At 42.6% G+C, this 22,682-nt stretch overlaps 1 protein-coding gene across 1 annotated transcript; it reads right to left on the reverse strand.

The window, feature by feature from the left end:
- Positions 1 to 3,490: 3,490 nt before the first annotated feature.
- Positions 3,491 to 19,823, reverse strand: NFYB (nuclear transcription factor Y subunit beta). The gene is made up of 7 exons (XM_021536208.3): positions 19,646 to 19,823; positions 11,598 to 11,691; positions 10,980 to 11,110; positions 9,008 to 9,205; positions 7,219 to 7,300; positions 4,841 to 4,920; positions 3,491 to 4,620 (listed from the first exon to the last, which is right to left on the reverse strand). The coding sequence occupies exons 2-7, from the start codon at positions 11,689 to 11,691 to the stop codon at positions 4,588 to 4,590; spliced, it is 618 nt and encodes a 205-aa protein (XP_021391883.1). The 5' UTR covers positions 19,646 to 19,823; the 3' UTR covers positions 3,491 to 4,587.
- Between the last annotated feature and the right edge of the window lie 2,859 nt (positions 19,824 to 22,682).

Here is a 22,682-nt window from a genome sequence, read left to right on the forward strand (position 1 = left end):
TCCAGCTGGCTGGAGGTGAGATGTCAGATCCTTCTCCCTCAGTGCTTAGCTTTTCCTGTCAGCTGGCTCCTGTTCACCAGGTTGCTTTTCCCAGGATGTTACACTGCGCAGAGAGCTCAGGTGTCTGGTGGGTTTGGATTTCCTGGCTGGGGCCAAGGAGGAGTTGGACAGTGCAAAAACAAACCTGTGCATCCCAGCATCCTTTATTTGTGTCACGCTGCTCCCGACAGTGTTGGGACATGGGCTCTCCTGTGCTGGACGGTCTTCCCCAGGGTACAGAGAGTAGAAATGGTATATACTGCTCCTAATGTGCTGCTGCAAATGTTCTAGCTGCAGCTACGTTTCGAGTGACATGGCCCTTGCACATGAACTGAGTCTTGGTTGTGCTGTTGGAGGTGGTTTCATTTGCTGTTCATGTTGTTGTACAGGCTGGGTAAGTATCAGGCACACACACATTAAATTAGCAGCCCCAAGGCTGCTCCTCTGCCCAGCAGATTTAAACCCTCAATAGTTTTCTTTCACACATAAGCAAATCAGGTGCCACTGCTCTGATAAATGGCTCCTCTGGCCTGGCATGCTGCAGTAAAATATTCCAGGAAATGAGCCTGGAAATTTGCCTGGAAGATTTCTTAAAGCACGGTACCCAACTCCCTCAGACCTGCTGTGCACTGCATCATTCTGGCCCTGCCTCCACAGCCATCCTTGGGGACTTGGATTTAATAAACTCAGTGCAGCTGGCACCGATTTGGAGACTATTGTGCATAGCAGCAAACTACCCTCCCTCCCAAGAGCACGTGGCCTTGAATGTCACTCCAAGCTGAACTGGCAGTTTCCAGGGAGCTTCCCATTAAACTTTTACATCCTGAGGGTCAGAGGTGACACTGCAGACCATTACCATACCAATTTCACAAATCAATAGGTAAACAGATCAATATTTGGTTGCTTAAATGTCTTTTTCAGCCTTTGAAAGGGTGAAAGTGTGAATTACTTTGCCACAACAGCATATCTAATTTTCAAAGAGGAAAAATTGGTTGGTCTTTTCAACTAGGTCCATGTCTTACAGTGTACCACATCCAAAAGGCATCCTCCCACTACTGCTCTTTTCACCAAACCAGTGCAACAGGGGAAGAAAATAAGAGGAACCATTAGAGTTAACATTATCAAACTTATTTCTATAGGACTGCATATATAGTTTGTTTATAGCGTTACTTGTCTTAGAATCTACATCCAGCTTTGGAGGTTTTTTCATCTACAGACACAAGAAAATTCACTACTAGTTTCAGTGAAAAGCATCCTTTCTTCTACTTGGTACAAACCAAACCCCAAAACCATCAAGCCTGCAGCATTGGTAATACAGTGACTTAAAGGCAAGTTGTCTCACTGCTGCAAATATAACTGAGGCAGCAAGTCTCCGTGACTTAACTGGAACATTAATCGCATTCAGAGCTCTGCAAAATGAGGAATATTATAGCTGTAAGCAAAGCTGCTGCCAACCCTTATCATGATAGCGAGGTGCTGGGGAAAACTATCCCTTGGCTCTGCCCCTTGCTTTGCACTGAGCCATCTCTTCTGTGTGTGCAGCTGCCCATATGCTTCCTCTCCTGCCAAAGGCTAGAGAGAAATCACCTATCCATGCCTACAACATGTTCATGAGCATCATCCTCAAACTCTGCAATAGGAATCATCCCACAGCATTCAGTGATCCAGAGTGCAGTTCAAGGAAGGCAGCTCTTTAGAGAATAGCCCATATAATTCAGGCTGATTTTTAGCTACAGGCAGATAAGCATGGGGCAGTAGGTATTTAGGACATACCACCTCATGCTAGAACTCCATCTGTGTTCTGGCTACACCATCTAGCCACATATTTTAACATTCAGTAGAGATCAGAAGGGAGAAATAAATAAAATAGTTAACAATGCAAGTGTACATCAACAAGACTGGGAAAGGCAGAGCTTCAGTTTCCATTTTAACTATAATGAAAATGAGATGTAGAAGAACACCATCTAAATTAACTTTTCTCATAACTGCACTTTGACTAGAGATAACAGTGTTTCTGTGCTTTTCAAGATAACAAAAACACCCTATAAACAAATATCAGAAGGATTAAGTTACACAAAAATGCATTTGTCAAAAAATTACTGTGGTAAAACTTGCTTGTGTTGTGAAAAGGCACTTTTAAGAGCCACTGTTCTTAGAAAAAGATCTTTGAACATCACTGCTATTTCAAGCAACCTTTCTCCAAGTCTTAGCATACTCTGCTACAGCTCGAGCTGTCTCAAGTTTGGGGGTATCTTAGTTGAAAAAAAACATTCAGAGGACCAAAGACAAGTGTTTTGTAGAAGCAGATGAGATGTAGCAAGAATGGTCATTCTTGGTTTGGGTCTTAGCTACTTCTAAACTTTAAACACTCAAAAAGAACAAAATGACAACATAGAGTTGTTGAACAAATGTAAAGAATGCACTGGTTGTGCTGCTGCTAATAAAATTAGGCAAGTATTTCTTCAGACCACATTTGTTTTATTTGGTGTACCATGGCTACAGTACCCTGCAAACTTTTATTAGGAGAATGGATTCAGAGAGACATGGAACAAACTGTTGTACTGCTACTTTTACTGCTGTAGTTTCAGGAAGAGAATGAGAAGTTATGCAGTTTTGTCCCTGGCCCTCAGAGGGTGAGGGGAGAAGAAAGAGAAAGTAAAGTATCAGCTTCATTGCTCACATGATGGAGTATAAACCACAAACGTAACACACTTTAACATAAACTCACAGCAGAGAGGGGAGCCTGAAAAATGTTGCTTGTTTCAAGCATGTGGGATCACCTCAACCTGCTTTCTACACATCAAAATGCCAAATCTTCCCTAGCTTCTCCTTACTTGGTATCACAGCTTTTTTCCATTGCAAATCTGGGAACAGCAAGAACATGCTATGCTGGCCTGAAATAAATGGAATACAAATAGAAGGGGCTCGTGTAGGGATTGTGTTATTCAGTTTTACATTTAATGAGACACTCCATTTGTTGATAGCTGCTGCAGAACGACAGGCTGCCACAGAGCCCGGAACATCCATGCAGACTGCCCCAGAATACACTGGATTGCCTCCAGAGGCTCTGCCAGCAGAATGCTGACTGGTAGGAGACACTGCTCAAATCTGCACATGAAGTTTTTGTTTAGCTAAAGAGCTGCCTATTTCAGGCTTCTGGGATATCTTAGGTTATTCTCATTTCCCAATACTGAACTGTTACCTTTTTTTTTTAAGACAAAAACCAGCAAGAAATCATATGGCAACAGTGTCAAGGTGTGGTTTGCTTAAATTAGTAACAGGTATGTGGAAAGATAATTAACATATTACATTTCAGTCCACTGGAAACAGTAAAAATACTACTAAAACCCCACCCCTACCCTAATAGGCTAAGACATGGCAATAAAATTACCCACCCAATTATTAAAAAAACAGCAATGTTATCAAGAACAGCTCACTAAATATACATAACTACATTACCTAGGTAGAGTTTATTGCAAAACCAGGAAAGAGACAGCAAACCTGAAGTCTGTCTTCCATTTCAGATTTGTATCACTTGTTCAGCTGTCAGCCACTCACACACACGTACTCACACACACACACAACACACAGCCCAGACACAGAAAGTCACTACCACTTTTGAGTTCCCACAGGCTCACAAGAAACGTTAAAACATTTCAGTAAAAAGTTAAAATGAGATCTTTTACCACAAGGACTATAAAATCCCCCCCACCTTTGAATTTCTAAGTTTGGGATTCTAAAAGCCATACATAAAAAGGAAGAGTTATTTTAATAGCAGAAAGTCTACCTTAAAAGTATCAAAGTAAGTCTAAGGAGAGTTAATGCAACTGAAAAGAAAATTTAAAAAAGAAAACCTGCATCGCACAGTCAGTGCTTTCATTAACACTGCTGATAAGCTCTAAACCTCTAAATGTAGTAGAACATTAATTGGTTTTGATTAACCTTTAATTCAGAAGATACATTAGAAAAAAAACAATTGTAGCAATTCTTTTGAGCTGCTAGTTTCATGAGGAAAAAGTCCCTTTCAAAATCTCAATAAATAAGCTGACATGTAAAGTTAGTTGAGGTTGTCATGCAAGACAAGTTACATAACTAAGACTAACTCAATCGTTATAATAAAGGCAACTTGCATTCAAAAATGAACTATACCCTTACCATTTTATTCAAAGGGTAAACATGAATTAACCCAGCTGTTTACCTGAATTACAAAAGTAACATGATTCAATATGAAAATAAGAAACTGTCTACAAATCTCTGACAGTAATAAATTGCAATATACAATGCATACAGGAGTTATACAGAGCAACAAACTCTTGTACAAAACAAAAATACTTTAATACCTTTAAAATCCAATTATTTCTTTAAAATCATCATGAAAAAGATTTGAGTCAGAACTCACACCTCAATTAGTCAAGCTTCTGGTAGCTACATTACAGCTATTTAATGTACAAAGAGATAAATCTCTTCACCAGTCATTAAAACTGCCTCTTGGTTAGAGTTGCACAGGTTTTCCGTCTTGTGTTCCCAGATGGAAAGTTTTCTTCAAAATCATGAGAACTGAATTTGCTGAACACCAGAGATCTAGAGAAAGAAAATGCAAGCTTACTTTCCACTGCACCTTTTCTGAAGCTGCAGAGCAGTTCACAGCAAGCAGCATGAATTCTCAGTGTTGGAATGGCATGACAGCCACCACCAAAGGACTAAATAAAATTAATTCTCATCTTTCAGAACACAGCAGCTGAACTAGTGCTTGGATTTTAGCAGCAGAAGGAAGAGTAGGGGACAGGATACAGGATCATACCTGTTGATATGATGTTGTGTAGACCATAACATTCTGCTGTTGGCCGTCTGTGGTTATTAAGCCTGCTGGCAACTGGTTAGCTGAAAGAAAGAGCATTTTAAAAATGTTAGGCAGGAACTGCCTGACATACAGAGCCTTGTTTGATGTGTCTGTCACCATTACATAATTGTGGTCCACTCCAGGACTACAGAGCCATTAATTGCCTGAGTTACAATCCTACACTGGTAGAGTCACACTTGTTACCAAGTGTTACAAGTGAACAAGTTTATTCCCATTCAGAAAAAACAGATAAAATCCAACTTGATTTTGCTCTGAGAGTAAGCAGAATGTCCAAACCTGTACACAGGCAAATGGAGTGGAGCTCACCACCCTGACCACTGAAAAGGCCATCTCCAGTGTTCAGTAACCCAAGAAACCTGGAGAATTCAGTTAGCTTTGTTAGCACTTGAGCATAGCCACAGGGGAGGAACTAGATTAAATCATTGTGCTGCTTTATAAATTGGGATCCATCAGGGACTCCATAATACAGAAGCCCCATGGAAGGCAGAAGAGAAGAACAGGAACAGGCGAAAACTAAAAGGCACTGCTAGAGCCTGACACTGCACTGGTTGACTTCAGCACGTCCTTCAGGGTACAGAGAAGAGCTCTGATTTCACAGAGGAAAGAGGTGGCCAACAAAAGGAGTAAAAAGTACTTCAGAGATAGAGAAAACACAGGGAGTGATGCTCCAAGGTAACCTTCACAACATGTATGTTGAGCTCTCACACTTAGAATAAGTGCCTAACAGCTGCTATTTGGAAGCACAGCAACACAACTCAAACTGTAGGTTGTCACTGTAGCACATTTTCCCCTAGGACACAACTAATGAGGCTTTGTTCATGTAGTTACTAAATATAAACAAGATATATAACCAATACAAAATTCTGAAAGCACAGCATAATCCTAACAGCTTTCATTTGAAAGCTGATGCTTGAGGGTTTTTTAATTAGATTTTTGGTTGGTTGGGGTTGTTTTTATTTTTGTTTTTCCTTTCTCCTTCATTGAACAAATTTTTAATTGCTTTAGTTGCAGGCTAAGAGATGCATTAAGATTACTGAGAGTGGCTCTGGCAGGTCCAAAATTCACTGCCCTTCAATGTGCACATTCCACATCCAACACAGCTTATTGAAGAGTCCCTGACCCAGGCCTGACATGAGGCCACCACCAAGAGCTGAGGGTTATGCCACAGAAGCACAGCTATCACTGCTACTGCTGCAGTGACACCACCATTCACTCCAGACAGATCTATAGCTGCCCCTGTGGAAAGAAATACCTGCAGCAATTGACATGATCAGTTATTTAACATAATTTTATTTTTTTTACTTTCTTCTAATACTGCAACATCTCCTTTGCATCCTTAATCCTGCCAGGACATTTCTAAAATTGCTCTTTTCAAGTCACAGCAACATGAAGCTTTTTCATAGAGCACTCCGAGTCTCCTAGGTCTGGAAATTAAGAATCCAAACCTAAGTATTACAAGTTTTGTATATAAAATTATTATAATATTTAGATTTAGATTCTTAATTTCCAGCCAGTTTTATAAGCTACTCTTCCAGGCTAGAAGAGACCCAACAAGTCTGCACTCTTTTATGCAACCAAAGTCAAACTGAGAGCAAAGTGTATTTCCAACCCTGAATAGGTCATTTTAGTCATCAGGCTTTGAATTTTTGCTAATTCAGTAGTTTACTGGCGATTTTATCACATACTTAGAAAACTAAATCTTGTCAGTAGATATGACTAGAGCTCTGCTTCCTAATTCCTCTAATATCAGGTTCAACATTACCAGCCCATAACATTTAAAAGCCAAAGTGGAGACTACAAGCAAGAATCAGCACTACCAAAACCAGTGCAAATCCCAAAAAACTGTCAGGCTTCAATCCACAGTAAATGGAAGAAAAACTACACTGAATGCACATGATACTCCTCACCCTACACCTCCTAGCTTCCAATCTGTGACTTCTTTTGAATGTAAGAAATATTAACTTCTTTAGATTAGACAAAGATTATTTTCTTCTCTGCCTCATTTCTCAATGATGAGCTCCTCAAGTAATCAAGAGGGGTTCATTTTACTCTTTTCCCCCAACAGTCTTGCAAGTAGAATGAATGGGACCTAAATATGTAGCTACTGTAGGGAAAAGAGAAAAAAAATGTTTGCACCTTTCATTACAACCTGTGTTTAAGTGTATACTAGCACTAATATATGCATTTATAAATTTTCCACAATTAACATGAGCTATTACTAGTCCAGGATATATTCCTCAAGAAAGAATGCTGATGGCCTGATGAAATTTTTATAAAAGCTGTAGCAGTAACATATTAAATTAAAAATTATTACTCACTAAATGCTTCTTCTGTGAGCTCCTCACTTAGACCATCTGCAGTTGTAACTGTTCCCCCAATTCCCTTTTCTCCTTTCATTGCCTAAGAAGAGAGCACAAAACAGCAGAAAAAAAGCTTGAGATTTTTTTTCAAAGCCCCAGGAGCTCTAGCCAAGGTTTGAAACTTGCAGAAAAGTCACAGTGCAACAGCTGGAGCTTGAAATCCCAAGACCTGTAAAACTATGGGATTTGAGAATGTGCATATTACATGAGTGTTTTTCATCTTAGTCATGCTCCTGAAACAAAAACTTGGCGAACTAGGACTGTGTGGTTCTAAGAAAGGCTTTTCACCTTCTGCAGAAAGTTCAAAATCTGTGGTACTCCAGAAGGAGTATTTACAAGAAATCACAAAATCTCACCTACCAAGAATGTGCAACATTTGCTTACCAACCACACACAAGCACCATCACCATAAACTAAAATCTGACATTTAAAACCAAGATGTGGAATTTCTTCTCCCACATCAAGGACTACAGCCAGAAATGATATCAGCACAGAAAGCCAAGGCCCCCAGTCATCTGCATGCAGTTTTACAAGTTTGATACTCTATACTATTACATAAGAACATCTAGAAAAATAATATGGGCATAAAAAAAGATTCTCTGCAACTGCTTGCTGCAGACAAAATACTCAGTTACAAAACGGAAGTACTTCACCCTGAAGACACCCTTGCTGAAATGGAGATTTAAAACTGATGAGCAAAGCTACTTAACCCATCCATGCAATTAAAACCCAATGCAACTACTCTGCTACCACAGCATCTATAATCTGCAAAAATGGTCAATTAAGAATGAAAGTAGCACAGACCCACTTGATACTTATTTGGTAGTCAGGCAATACTTGTCTCTTCAAAAGCACATACAGCACTATCACAGTATGTGCAACTGCTATAGAGAACTGGAAAAAGACAGCACACAGCACTACTCCAACTCGATATTACACCTCCTGTTACTCAGTTATCCAGCAAATGACCTTCTGGGAAGGGGAAGCTTCAAGTGATGTCAGCAAAACAAGTATCGTTAGCAAGTCTGACCTAAAGAAATCTTAGGTTTACAAAACAAAGAAACTCAGAAGAGCATCCTTATCTACTGTTCTGCCAATTTAGAAAGGGGGAGGCAGACAGAAACAAAAAACCCAAGCAGAAGCAACTTCCTTTTTTGAAATGGTCTAAATTGCTGAAAGGAAGAAAGTCACTTTCTGCTAGAGAAGGGATAAATTAAATTAACTGTTTGGATCACATCTAGCTGTACTATGTATGAAAAGCAAACTGAGGGACAGGCTAAAAAAATAATTTAAAAAACCCCACTGAAGCAGATAGTTTCCCATGTGAATCATTATTCCAACAAGAGAAAAACAGTTTTTTTTCTTTTGCAGACTTGAAGTCCAGACAAACAACAGGCATTAGGCCAGTACCTCAGAAGATGCAGCCAGTACATACTGACTGAACCCAAAAATCCAATTAAACATTCTTAATAGGCACCTTTAAAGAGCAGAGCAATTTACTACCACCAATATATTAGATAATTTATTCAGTTGAAAGCTTTAACTACTCTGAATCAGCAAGTCTAATCAAAATGCTTACTTCCTCCTTCTCTTGATATCCTCTGGAATGCTTTTAAACATTACATTACTCCCTGACCAAGAGGTGAGATACTGGGCAAGTTAGGCATTATACAGTTACAACAACAGAGAGCTAAGGATAAAAACACAACCAGGTTAAATAAATGAGCAAATACCCATATATACCAACCTCTCTGAATTTTTGGAGGTATAACTTCAAAGGTTCAACATAGCTATCAAACCCCAAGGTAGACATGGCAAAAAGAATATCCTCTCCATTGATGGTCTTTCTTTTCTCTTGGTGACACCTCTCACTTGCTTCTGATGTTATAAAGCTGATGAATTCACTTACACACTCTTGTACACATTCCTTTGCATCCTTAGCAATCTAGTAAGGAGAAAGGTATCATAAAATCATTAATGAAGACACAAGACTTAAAAAAAACCCACCACAAACCCCACAAAGAATACACCAGATAATTGAGGAAACATTCCAAAACCCAATGACAATACTCATTTAGGCAACACCTGCACAGCAAACCACTGGATGTCCTCACTGCTCTATGTAAGACCAGCTGCAATGTGATTTTACCCATGTTTTACTATTTCAAGCAGCACAGCCAACTGCCAGGATCAACTGAAGTCCTAAATTCTATACAAGCTTTTACACACAGATGCTTCTTGTTTCGCTTACCTATGGCTCTTCAAACCTGCTCATTACAATGTCACAGCCTACTTCCTCTTCTTTTAAGAGAGCTGGTAACTGCAACCCCACTGCAGTATATTCCCACAAATTCAGCAATGACAAGTATTTTTATCCTGCATAGATTCAAGGACTAGAATATACACTTAGCAGCAAGCCTTTCTAATGCTTTAGTATTCCAGTATAAATTTACCAAATAAGAATTCAAATGAAGCAACATATGTCCCTGGCAAGAATGAAGTAAGTAAATTTGATTACAGTTTTCAGCCGGACAAAAGTAACTTACCCAACTTAAGTATTACTCATGATTACTTGGGAAGCTGACAGGAGTCAACAAGAAGATTATAATAATTAAGATTCTTATTCTTCACATGAAAAGAACCTAAAAAATTGAAGCAGTAAACTGTGTGCAGGGTCTTCACTAGCTCCTCTGGTATTTTCAGACACATAGGGTGAGATTTTCAGAAGTCATCAGTCAGCAGCTTCCCTTGCAGTTTTTTTACAAAAAAAACATCCTGACTTTTCAAGATAGTTCTACATACCATATGCTAAATTCTCAAGAAAAATCTCATCCTGATCACTAAAAATTTATGACAATATGGACTAGGGTAGAGTTTTTCACAGCAAAGTTATAAATGTAACATCCAGATCTCCAGCAAGCCCTGAACACTATAAAAATACAAGCAGATGCAAGTAAATTATGTCTTCCTTCTATTTAGAATGATTTCCAAAAAGAGAGATCAGTTTTAGGTGGAGGAAATGTTACTGTGGCTGGAATTGTATTGGAATACAATAGAGAAACAGCAAATCATAAGAGCCCTGCAAAGGTTTAAGATAAACCAGTAGAATGATGAAGTACTTATACAACCACCAGCTCAGCAGAATGGATTAAAAAGTCTATTCTTAGAAGTAAGAAATAAATAAGGCTTTCAATATCTGGCCTTATCTGCTCCACAATATAAAGCAGACTTCTTAGGTCACTTTGGCATTTGGGTATGTGAATATTCGGGTCATGCAAGGCTAGCCATTCTCTTTCCTTCAGGATGAGCACTGGATTTCTATTTCAGCCAAAATGATTCACTTATTCCAAATTTTATGCACCTCAAAGAAAGCAGACTAAATATCTCAAGAGAATTGCATAGAAAATATTCTTAGTGATTGTCATCAAGTCTGATCCTTTACGACAATTTCAGAGAACACATCTTAGAAAAAGAACGCTCTTGAAAGCCCTATGGAGAACAGTTCTGGACACTCTAACTAAAAGCTTTCAGAAATCTACAAAAAATGGTCTTGGTCTCAACATCCTGTTCCTAGGGCTTTTTTCCCTTTCCTTTTGTAACACTTTTCTTCAATAAACCAGCATCATTTGGAAAAATATGTTGTTCTAATCAGATCAACTTCACTGAGAGGAAGGAGTAAAACTCATTAACACACTTTCTTTACCAGACAACAGTATTACCTTTCCTGTTTGGGGTATGGCATTTTTCATTATCCTTGCCACATTTGCAATTGGAAGATATATATCTTGTTCTCTAAAACTCTCTTTTGAGCCATTTGTATCTTCATGATCATTCATGCTGTCTTCTGTGTCTAATGAAATGAAGAAAAGTTAACAGAAATTACATAGAATAGACAGCAGGCAATAATTCAGTTTAAAATCCTACACTGAAGGATGAAGACCTTTGAAAGCACAGTGTGTTAACATCATAGACATAATTTTAAAAATAGATGCAACATCAGGGTGCCTTTACAAAGACAGCATTTTATCACATTATGCACAGAATCATACATGGCTGCTGATCAACAATCATTATTAATGCCATGTCAAAATACAAACTGCTTCCTAGAATGTTAATTTTTTGGTCATCCCCTCAAGGTTTCTGCGCCAACATAAAAAAATCCAACCTCCCCCCTTCAGACTGCAGAAAAAAATGCTTTATATAGTGAGGCATTATGAAAACAATGGAAAATTCTTAGCCTGACAGAAGATAGCAGAGAATGATACAAGAACTGGAATAAAATATATGTATACACACATATACAGAGAGATAGTAGCATTTACTCTCTCACTTCTTACCATCATGAGGCTGTATGACATAGTGACTGCCACCAATGTAATCTCCAGCAATTCCTAACTGAGAAGCATCTGTTGTGGAGCTGTCACCATCCATCTACAATCAGAAAAAGGAAACCTTTCAGGTGTGATTGTTACATCACTAAGTGCACCTACTACCCAAACCCAGTACAAACTGTGAGATCAATTTATACAAAGCATAAATATTTTGCTATTGGAGAACAGCAACCCCACTGTCATTAACGAGTTTTACTGACACGGGAAATAGTTCAAGTGTTTTGTGAGGCTTTCCAAAAACCTCAGCCAGAGGTACAGGCCATGCACAGAATAATTTGGTTTATGTATAATACAGCTTCCATGAAAGTCTGACCAGAACATGCAAGGTGTCTCTGAACAACCCTCAAATCCTACACCAGCCCCCCATTCACTGAATGTTTTGCGTACTACTACACAGAGTGCATCCTTCACTCACCTTTACCTTCCACGTTGGTTTGTCAAGCCACTGACAAACTTCTAGCCAGACCGTGGGACCAGCTCTGCATCCTCATCCTCCCTAAGACACCAGTTACTCCTATATGTCTTGTGAGTCATGTTTTAGCATTCCCTGGTCCTGCCCTGCCTCACTCTCTGGGCATCCTTAGGTGCTCTTCTCTCAAGCTTCTGATGTGGGGGCCAACAAGAAGACTTCATCATGAGGGTTTGGAGATGGGGGCACTCACAGTTTAACAGGTAACTTAAATGCCAGGAGAAAAAGGGATGCCAAAAGAGCCTGTGCTTCCCTCCTTCTTACTGACAAGCTACACACACAGCCCCTGGAGAGGCAGAGCCCAGCTGATTTCACTCACTGACCCCACACCCAGGGTGTGTGGGTACCCTGGTGTCTTTGAAAGATCCCATGGCTGTTGCCAGTGAGACCATAGAGCTCATTTTTTTGCACACCCATGAAGAAGGAAAAGCAATATTGTGCTATTTTTACACCTACCCAGAAATACGAGCATTTAACCTCTCACTAATCTGCACTTTGCTTGTGGCCACAGGGCTGTTTGACTTTGAAACCTTCAAGCAATGTCCGGCGTTACCCTTGGCCACAGATGCACAAATAACGCGAGCGCTGCTCGCATTCCAACAACAGCTGGACAGAGCCTTAGGAGCTGCTCAAGAGAAACAGACTCTTCCAGCCCTTCTTCACTGTACAGAACATCACACATGCTTTTATAAAGAACTTCAGGTCCCTTTTGCTGGGCTTCTGTAAACTATCTTCACTTCTTACACAGCAGCTCTACTCAAAGGAAGGGCAGTGTTTTAGGCATTAACCTTCCATGTGCCAACCTTCACATAAATTCACTCTGTCCACATTTCGCAGGCTCTTTGTTGGGAGATGTAACTTTGCTTTTCAACCTCCCAAAGGGTCTGCAGTTTGCTCACTCAGCTTACTGTAATGACAATGCAAGGATATCACAATCCCGCATGTCATGATCACCAAAACTGACATCACACATCATTAAGAGAATTGTGCCTCTCTCTTACTTCTGCACTTTGAAACAACTAGAAATGAAGTCTGGTAAATCCCAAAAGATTCCTCCAAAATTAACTTACAGCTTTCTGATAGTCTTCTTCTCAGTTTCAGCTCTCTGATCCCTACTAGAATTTAATTCAGGATCTCAATCTTTACTCAGCCCCAGTACAAGGTATTTTAAATACCTTGCAATATTCTTCAATTTCTGCCATGATGTGATAATGACCTGGTTTCCACTCACCTCTCCTTCAGGCTACTCCATCTGAATCTTTATTGCCAAGACCCAGCAACACTAAGAAATCACCTTGCTTTCATTAGCTCAATTTGCCTTCAAAAGACAATTCCTGCTTGAATCTCTTTCAAACTTCTGCTGCATCTACAGACATTCTGATCCTATAAGATTAATGCATCCTCAAGGTAATACCTTTGCTTCTATTATTTTCTGTGTGCACATTTCCAGAGCTACTTACAGGATGTATTATTTCACCATTAGTGGGAATTTGTGTGGACGTTTATCAGCACTGTGAATCTAAAACAGTGATTAGCAAAACTGATAGGAAAAGGCTTGCAACAGGAAAAGACAGATCTGACTCGGATAAAGAAAACAGCCACTGACAGCTTAACATCAGATTTCATTAACATGAAATTACTTCTGTGGGTATCACTTGAAGAAAGATTTTTAGCTGCCAGGACAACATTGGCACAGGAGCTTAGGGATAGGGCTAACACCTTTCTGCATAATGCTCAGCATAACCAGGTCCTGATCCAGGCCCACAGGATAATTCACATTGGAAGTGGCCATGGGAGGTCTCTACTTGAACCCCTGCTAAAAGCAGGGTCAGCTCCAAGCTGAGAGCAGACCACTCAGGAATTTCTCCAGCCACATCTTGAAGGCCACCACAGACAGAGCTGGCCCAGCTGCCCCATGAGCTTCTTCCACACCCCTGCTGACCACACCGTGACCGAGGGAGTGGATCTCAGCACACTACTTCAATCCATGTAAGTTGATGGAAGAACTTCAGCCAGAGTTGTCATTCAATTCAAATCCAGATCCAGGCATCTGAATATAGCAACTGTAATTAATATGCCATCCAAGTCACCCTACTAGTATTTCTTTGAGCCCGATAGATGACAAACATGACCTTGCAGGAAAATTTGGCCACTGCTATCCCAGTCATCTCATAACAAGCAGTTACATGCTCACACATTACAGTTTTCATTTCAGAGGTTCAAAACTCTAGTCAATCACCACATTATCTGTCAAGCTCACCACAAGATCTGTAAGACATAAAGCAATGTTCAGAAAAGGAGAAAACACTCTTCTCACTACACTGTTGCTAATTAATCCCCCTCCTTTAAACAAACAAATAAAAACCCCAAACAACCAACAAAACCCCTCCAAAACCATGACACAAACTAAATTCTGTGTCCCTGAAGTTGCTCTGGAAATGCAGCAGTCCAACATAGCATAGAAACAACACCTTGCCTACACTAACTGCAGTCACTGGGAGAGAATAAAAGGCCAACAGTTTTTATATTGGCCCATTTAGTAGGAAGAGCTACTAGTTTAGATGGAAGTAAATGCTAAAACAGAAAAAATCCTGGGAGATCTAATCCAAAAAAGTTCAGGTGGGCAAGAATGCTCTCAGATTTTGCTTTAGACAGCCCAGTTGTTACAACTTGCTTCATAGAGAAGTAGCCATTTGCAGATTATACCTCACATTTGCATGGCAGTTTCAGCATGCAAACACTGCAATGCCTTTTAATACAAGAGCATCTCCTGCCTCTGTGTGGCTGCCAAATTGCACAAAGAGGGCTTCCAACACCTCAGTCTTCCAGCAGCAAGTGCTGTGTACAACTGCAGGAAGCAATTACTACAGGTTGTACATTACCCTCAGCCTCCAGGGCTAGGAGACACTGAAGCTCCTCCATGCTAACACACGGACTGAATCAAGACTGAGAGCTAAGCATATCAGAAGTGACATGTCAGTCTCTAAAATGACTATGCCACTATCTGATTTTATCAGCAACCAGGGAGAGTAAACAAGTACACAACAGAAACATTCAGCACTACACTGCAAAACAAAAATTTGAATCCAGAGCAGCAGCACAATGCTTTCTGTTAGTGGTTTTCTGTTTGCTTTTTCCATCTCTAATAAAAAAAAAAAGAATATTACTAGGGATATACAAACTACTTGATGCATGGAAATTAACCAAAGAAATATATTAAAAGATAAACATTTCAAAGGCATCAAAGAAGGTTCAGTGATAAGATGCACATGAATGAACACAAAGGTTTACAATGACATTTGGTGTAAGTATTCTGGAGGATGCTTAAAAAATTTGCTCCTGTCACCTGCCCACTGTTCCTATAATATGTCTATACTAAACTAATAAAACATCAGCATCTCAAAGTAAATCTTGCATCCTGTTTAATCTTATAAGCCCTCTTAAGAGCGCAGTCAGTATCAGTGGCTCAGCTAAATGATAACTAAAGAAGAATAAAAGCCCAAGCCTGCTAGCACTGAGAATAAGGGACTAAAGCTTAGATCAGTATAAAAGGAAAAACAAAGAAGAAAAAAAAAATTGAAGAAACAAGATTTTTGTTTTCAGAACAAGGAAGTTATCTGGCAATGATTTACAAACTGCCCTCTTGAAGGGAAACCAAAGGCCTCTTGTGATCTAAGTATTTCATGCAGGATTTATTCACCCTGTCTCTCAAAATTGCTACCCTATAAAAGGGACAGTAGAAAATGATATGCAATGAACTGAAGGACTTGGTACACAATCCATGCAGTCATGTCTGCCAAAGAAACAGGACAGAAATAATAACTAAATCCATACGCAGTCACAAGAGATGTAAAGCTGTGAATCAGTACATAACAGCAGACACAAAATTTTATTTGAGCTTTCTGCACCCTCTCCTGTAAAGCACAAAGATTTTTCAATTGAAAATACACTTTCAATTTCCTTTTATTTTTCAGTGACTTCCGGGAATCCTAATTTCCCAGTGAACTCTCATCTTCAGGTTTATAAGAAATACCAACTGGTGAATGCATTCACAGGACATTACTCCAGCAACCACACAAAAATATAACACTAAACCCCTTAGCACATAGCTAGAACAAAACCAGATGCTGCACTCTCTCTCCATCTCGGGCTTCTCTAATCCCTTACATTCAGTGTTTTCCCCTACAGCAGAATAACACTGGGAAAAGCAGACTGATGCTGCGAGGACCAGACAGTGTCACCAAGGCTCATTAGCATCTGGGCTGTACCAGAATCCTTCTGCTGGCCCACGGGGAGGAAACTTTCCCTTATGGAATCCAAAGAGGGCATTGCCACCTTTACACCTTTCCACTCCATGTAACAGTCTATCAGCTTTATGTCTTATCTTACAAGCCCACATGCCACTGACCACAGGCCCCCTCCACGTGGATCCAGCTCTGCTGCAGCAGCTGGTGGCTCCTTCCCAGGCAGGCTAATATCCACAAGCACTGCTAACTCCAATATATATGGCTGGACTAAAACCTCATGCATTTTCACATCAAGGAGTGGGTCAGTGATACAGAGCAAGCAGGAGAAATCGAGTTTCCACGCTTTCTCTTTTTTGGCAGTAGAAGAGAGAAGCTGGAGGGGAAAATAAGCAAGATGAGCAGAGGAATGGAGGCAGTTTAGCTGTTTTTCCAGAAGCTGGAAGAGAAAAGCAGTGCCGAACACACTGCACCATCACAGTGTGTTCCTTCAGCAACCTGACAGAAATCCCCATATTACCTTTCAATAGTAAGTTTTTGATACTTTTCTAGCATTTTTGGTAAAAAACTAAGCTTATCTGTTTATTAAAGCAGCAATCCATCAATCCTGTCTCTTTCCTTTTAGACATTTGATAACATTTTTAAGTAGGCTATTTTTCCTTTGTTGAGGTAGTAGCTCAAGTATGCCAAGCAGTTTTTTTCCTCTCATGCAACAGGGTAAGTAAGAGTTTTACGAAACTAGTTCAGGCCAGACTGAACTAGCTTCAGAACAGACTATTTTTGGCCAAAACTGTTGAATTTGCTGACACTTGCTTTTATTCTACCAATGTTATTTACCCATATTATTTAGTATGCACGTATATAGTCATGTTTTGCTCTTTTTACAAGCATCCTGCCACTAAAACATCAATTTCCAAATACTAAGTTTCTTCAAAACACTACTGCAAAACTCAGTACCTAAGCCAAGTTTCTTTCTAAGCAAAATTTTAAAGGTGGAGCAACATTAGATTTATATTTGAAAGCACTAAAGGAAGAACCTTGTAAACCTTTTTTAAATGTTGACAAAATAAGGTAGCGGACTTTAAAAGTTTCAGGGTTTAATGTTTCATATCTTGAAATTATCTTAAACATTCTTTTTAATTCCATTTCTGAACATTGCCTCCCTTCATGTAATTATTACCACAAATAAGAGTTAAGCTTTGAACTGCTGTGACTGTCAAATCCTGAAGTCTAAAGAGTAACACCCAGAGCTCCTAACTTCTCCCCATATAATGCCATAGCTGTAAATGGCAGCAGCCAAGACCAAGTATAACCACCCGCTCAATGCACAGCAAGAAGGCAATTCACAGAGGCCTCAGAACAGTTCAGACTGATCCATCTCGGGTATCTGAAAGAACTGCAGATGGATCTTGCCTTTATATTGTAGCTGTCACGCCACAGGCCACATAAGCAAAGAAACAAAGAAAGTAACCGCTAGCTTATTGTTTAGGAACAGTATGCTAATAATTATATATAGACACCATTTCTCCATTCCTGCAAGCCAATTAAAGCCAGACTCTGAATAGTGCCCAAAGTGGCGCCTGCCATCTTCCTTTTTCTAACCATTTTGCCAGAGCTTCTTTTAAGAAAGCTGAATTTTTTAATTGACAATAACTGCCACCTACCAAGATGCCAAGGAAAGGTTACTACATGTAACAGAGTCGATGAATGGGCTGAAATCCAGATTTCTATGCTCCTCATTGCCTAAAAATGTTCAGATAATTGTTATCAGTAATTTTTCCATCCCAAAAGCAACCCAAGCACACTAGGTAGCTTCTACCTGACAGCTCTTTCAGAACAAAATCTTTTTGGTTAAACCTCAAAGAAATTGGTAAAGCTAGAAGTTGATTTTCTACTGCTGCTGTACTGCAGAATATATAACATAGCCACAGAAACGTTACTAAAACACATGAATTTTTTTGTCATTTTCCAATAGTATTACCTGTGAATAACCTCAACAGTACTCTTCAGGATCACCAACTACATAATTTCTGGAGGCAGAACAGTGGCTAGTACACCGAGGCCTGCCCAAGAACACCTGCCACAGACCGAAAAGTTGTGCAGACATCGATAATGGCAGGGTCCTGTCTCTCTCCCATCTGTCATGTGTGTGACAGGACAAGTGCTGATGCCTCCCAGCTGCCTCTGTGCCACTGCGAGCCGATCGATCCCATCTCCCGATTCCATGCCCTTCAATGATGCAAACGCAGCTAGCTGGGGCAGGGGACACCTTCCTACTTACACCAACAGCCTCCGAGCCTTCCTGGCACTCAGCTCACATCTGTTCGAGAGCTTAGCTCGTCTATCGTGACCCCTTGTTTACAAATGGCACAAGACGACGAGTCCTCGGTTAATCAGCAACTTTATTGTTGGTCACCCTGGCTGTGACTCCCGCGCTGCCCGCACCTGCCCGGGGCCGGGGGCCGCTCTGCCCGGCCCCCGCGCAGCCACCAAGGCCTCGCACTCCCGCCCGCATGGCCAGCCGGGTGCTGGCACCGCATCCCGGGGACTCGCCCTACGCTCCTCATCCCTGCAAAATACCGCCAAACCTCCCAGGAAAGGTCCCGACAACGGCGTGGGGAGCTCCGGGAGGAGAGCCCGGGCCTCCGCGGCGCCGCTACCCGGCTGCGGCGCGGCAGGGGCCGTGGGCGTGGTGGGGGTCCCGGCCGCTCGCTGCCGCGGACACAAAGAGCGCGGAGCCCCTCCGCCCGGCGCGGCCGCCGCAGAGCCGCGGCCCCGGGACGCGCCGAGCGCGGCCGGCGCGGGGACGGAGCGATGGCGGGAGGCCGTGCGAGCGCCCGCCGCTCCTCGGCCGGGGTGAGGGGTGCCGGCCGGCCGCGGGGCAGCCCCGCCTGCTGCCCCCACCCCTGCCTAGGCCGCAAAATGGAGCCGGAGCGGGGAGGGCCCCGCGGAGAGAGCGGGACAGCGGCGGGGGCAGCCGCCCCGCCGCCCCTGCCGACACCCCCCTCGCTGCCGCCTCCCTCCCTCCCTGCCTGCCCGCCCGCTCCGCTCCTCTCCCCACCCGCCCGCCCCGCTCGGCTCCCGGGCCGCGCGGCCCCCGCGGCTCCGGCCGCACAAAGCGACGCGCGGCCGGTGCGGGGCCCGGGGCGGCAGCCCCGCACTTCCTGGTGCCCGCGGCGGCGGCGCGGCGGCAGCGCCGGGGCCCGGGGAGGGAGACGGACATTTCATTCGAGCCTGCAGTGGAACCGGTTACCAATCATTGGCCGGAGCCAGGCACAAACCTCCAGTGCGGCCCTGGTTGGCTCCCTCCGCAAATCGGCTGTTTGGTTGGACGGAAAATGGCTGCGAAGGAACCAGTCCCAGCGCGGAGCCCCGCTTCCCGCAGCCGGGCTGCCCTCCCTCCGCGCCGCCTCCCCGCCACTCGTGTCGGCTCTTCCCTCAGCGCGCGCCCTCCCGCCGGACCGGCCCTGCCCGCCTCCTTTATGGAGCGGCCGGGCCGGGGGCGCCGGGCCCGCCCCCCCCGCCCGGGGCTGCGGCCGAGGGCTGTCCCTGCCACACGGCTGTCCCTGCCGCTGCTGTCCCTGCCGCTGCTGTCCCTGCCACACGGCTGTCCCTGCCACACGGCTGTCCCTGCCGCTGCTGTCCCTGCCACACGGCTGTCCCTGCTGCTGCTCTCCCTGCCACACGGCTGTCCCTGCCACACGGCTGTCCCTGCCGCTGCTGTCCCTGCAGCACCGCTGTCCCTGCCACACGTCTGTCCCTGCCGCTGCTGTCCCTGCAGCACCGCTGTCCCTGCTGCTGCTCTCCCTGCCACACGGCTGTCCCTGCCACACGTCTGTCCCTGCCGCTGCTGTCCCTGCCGCTGCTGTCCCTGCCGCTGCTGTCCCTGCCACACGTCTGTCCCTGCCGCTGCTGTCCCTGCCGCTGCTGTCCCTGCAGCACCGCTGTCCCTGCCGCACGGCTCCGTCCCGCAGGGCTGCCGCCGCCGATCGTGTAGCGAGGCCTCTGACCAGCCCTTCCCTGCGGCCTCGGTCTCACAGAATCACAAATGGGTCAGGTTGAAAGGCACCACAGGGTGACATCTGGTCCAGCCTCCCTGCTCAGGCAGGGCCATCCTAGAGCACAAGCACAGGATTGCATCCAGGCCGTTCTGGAATATCTCCGGTGAGGGAGACTCCGGCCTCTGGGCTACCTGTTCCAGTGCGTGGTCACCAGACAGTAAAGGGCGTCTTCCTCATGTTCAGGTGTTCTGCGCATCAGTTTCTGCCCGTTGTCTCTTGTCCTATTGCTTGGCACCACCAAAAATGCCCAGCTTCTTCCTGTGATGCCATCCCTCCAGATACTGATGGACATTGATGAGGTCCCCTCTCAATCATCTCTTCTTTAGGCTGAACAGGCCCAGCTCCTCCAGCCTTTCCTCATCAGAGAGATGCTCCAATCCCCCAATTGTCCTCATTATCCTGGGAGGAAGAGTGGCCAGCTGTGTCCCACTGGCCTTGTCCCTGGCCACACACCCTGTTGCCTTACCAGCTGGTGCCTGTTGTCAGCAAGGCAGGCACCATTTTTATTGTGAAGGTTCCTTAGATCTATTCCAATCTATCCAACACCTGCATCAAGATTCATCGGCTGAGAGAAGAGCAGGTTATATCCCCAGCCACTTCCTACATTTTGCACAGCCTGAGAAAAAGCAGGATGGCTCATGGAACCCAGGTCCAACCAACCATTTGGTGGAATAGAACCTTGGGTGAGGGGATCTGTGGGTCTGCATTACTTTCACCTTTCCCCGAAAAAAGTCAAATTTCACTACAAACCAGAAAGGATCATTTCCCCGTGGTGAAACAGGACTTAAAGAGAACATTTTTCTTCCATTTTTAGGCTTTGTTCTGAAGAAATACGGGCTGCTGAGTGAAGATATTAGTTGGACTGACTTCTCTGCTGAGATTTATAAACCTCTCTTATGAAGCATTTATATGAAACACTTCATAATCCACGAGTCCCTTCATTAATTAGAATCAGAAAGGGCCAGAGAGCAGCCAAAGACATTCTACACATCTGCCACCAACATGTGTATGCATGCAATCTCTCAACAGAGGTAATAAGAATATTTTTGGTTTGTTCTTAATTCCGAATAACCTGTAGTAATTCTTCATTATTTGAGGGTCTTAACTATTTTAACTAAACTAGTATGAAGCTCACATTTCACAATAGCTTTTGCTAGCATTCTCTTCTGGTTAATATCTCCTCTCCTAACTCTCTTCTAGTACTGTGATCTACATAAAGCAAACCTCAATAAACCCTACACATTTCCACATGGTTTCACGTAACACCATTAGTTTCATGTTCTTTGTTATATCATAAAGATTTAGATTAATTCAAAATGTGCATGTATTTGGATTGTTTTGAGTTTAAAGTGAAACTCAAGCAAGAAGAATTTTGTGTGGCCATGGGTTTTTACTGTAAATGCTATATGCAGCTAAATGCTGCCTCATGGGCACTATGAGCAGTAATTAGTAATATTTTTTTTTAGTGCCCAGAGGATGTTAAGGCAAGAATACTCACTAAGTTTGGGACCTTAGGGGATGCATTTTTCCCTTTATCTATTTTATAACTTGTATTCACTAAGTACAATGCTGTGACAATAAACTATTAATCTGCACTCTTAAGATCTTTGGGTAGATTTTGTTATGTCAGCCCAGAATTTCACAAGTTATTAGAAAGATGAACGCTGACCAGTCTGCAGGTTTTTCAGGACACAGAGCAGATAGTGGCCTTTTTTGAGCTGATAGTAGCTAGTTTTGAATCTTCTTGAAAACACAGCCCTCAAATTTTTCTACTGCATTTTTTTTCAAACTTGAAATGAAAATGTTGTTTCTCTTGTGGTTTTTGTTCTGATACTTATCAATTTTGTGTTGATGGAAAAACTACTTATCCACTTCTACTCAGCACTTTTCTTTAGGACAACATAGTGGGAACAAGTGTTCACTGTTACTGGTGACAGAACAGCTCTCAGTGCTTAAACTTGTCAGTCAGCTGGAGCCAGGGATTTCAAGCCAGCATTCCCATTTGCACACATTTTATTTTGTGTTCTTCCATTAGTAACAATTTCTATCACACACTTGTAACTCAGTCTTCAATTGGTTCGTTATTTTATTCCTATGCTAAGTATATTCTCAAGCTCCATATTTTGTAAGGCTGTAATCTACTTCCTGAAATTTTCATTTTGTGCCTAAAATTTTCAGTGAGGAAATCAAAATCTTCAGATATCTTCTGTTCTATTTAGTAAGTGTTAGCTACGGTGAGCATGTATATATCTTTATA

Source organism: Lonchura striata, chromosome 5, assembly GCF_046129695.1.
Source record: "Lonchura striata isolate bLonStr1 chromosome 5, bLonStr1.mat, whole genome shotgun sequence".
Taxonomy (NCBI): domain Eukaryota; kingdom Metazoa; phylum Chordata; class Aves; order Passeriformes; family Estrildidae; genus Lonchura; species Lonchura striata.

Bases quoted from the DNA above. Each gene is read 5' to 3' on its own strand.
- NFYB (XM_021536208.3), bottom strand. From the start codon at position 11,691: ATGGATGGTGACAGCTCCACAACAGATGCTTCTCAGTTAGGAATTGCT. The intron at 11,111-11,597 runs GTAAGAAGTGAG...TCATTTCATTAG, and splicing joins TGTCATACAGCCTCATGATG to ACACAGAAGACAGCATGAAT. The intron at 7,301-9,007 runs GTTGGTATATAT...CTCTCTTCTTAG, and splicing joins ACCTCCAAAAATTCAGAGAG to GCAATGAAAGGAGAAAAGGG.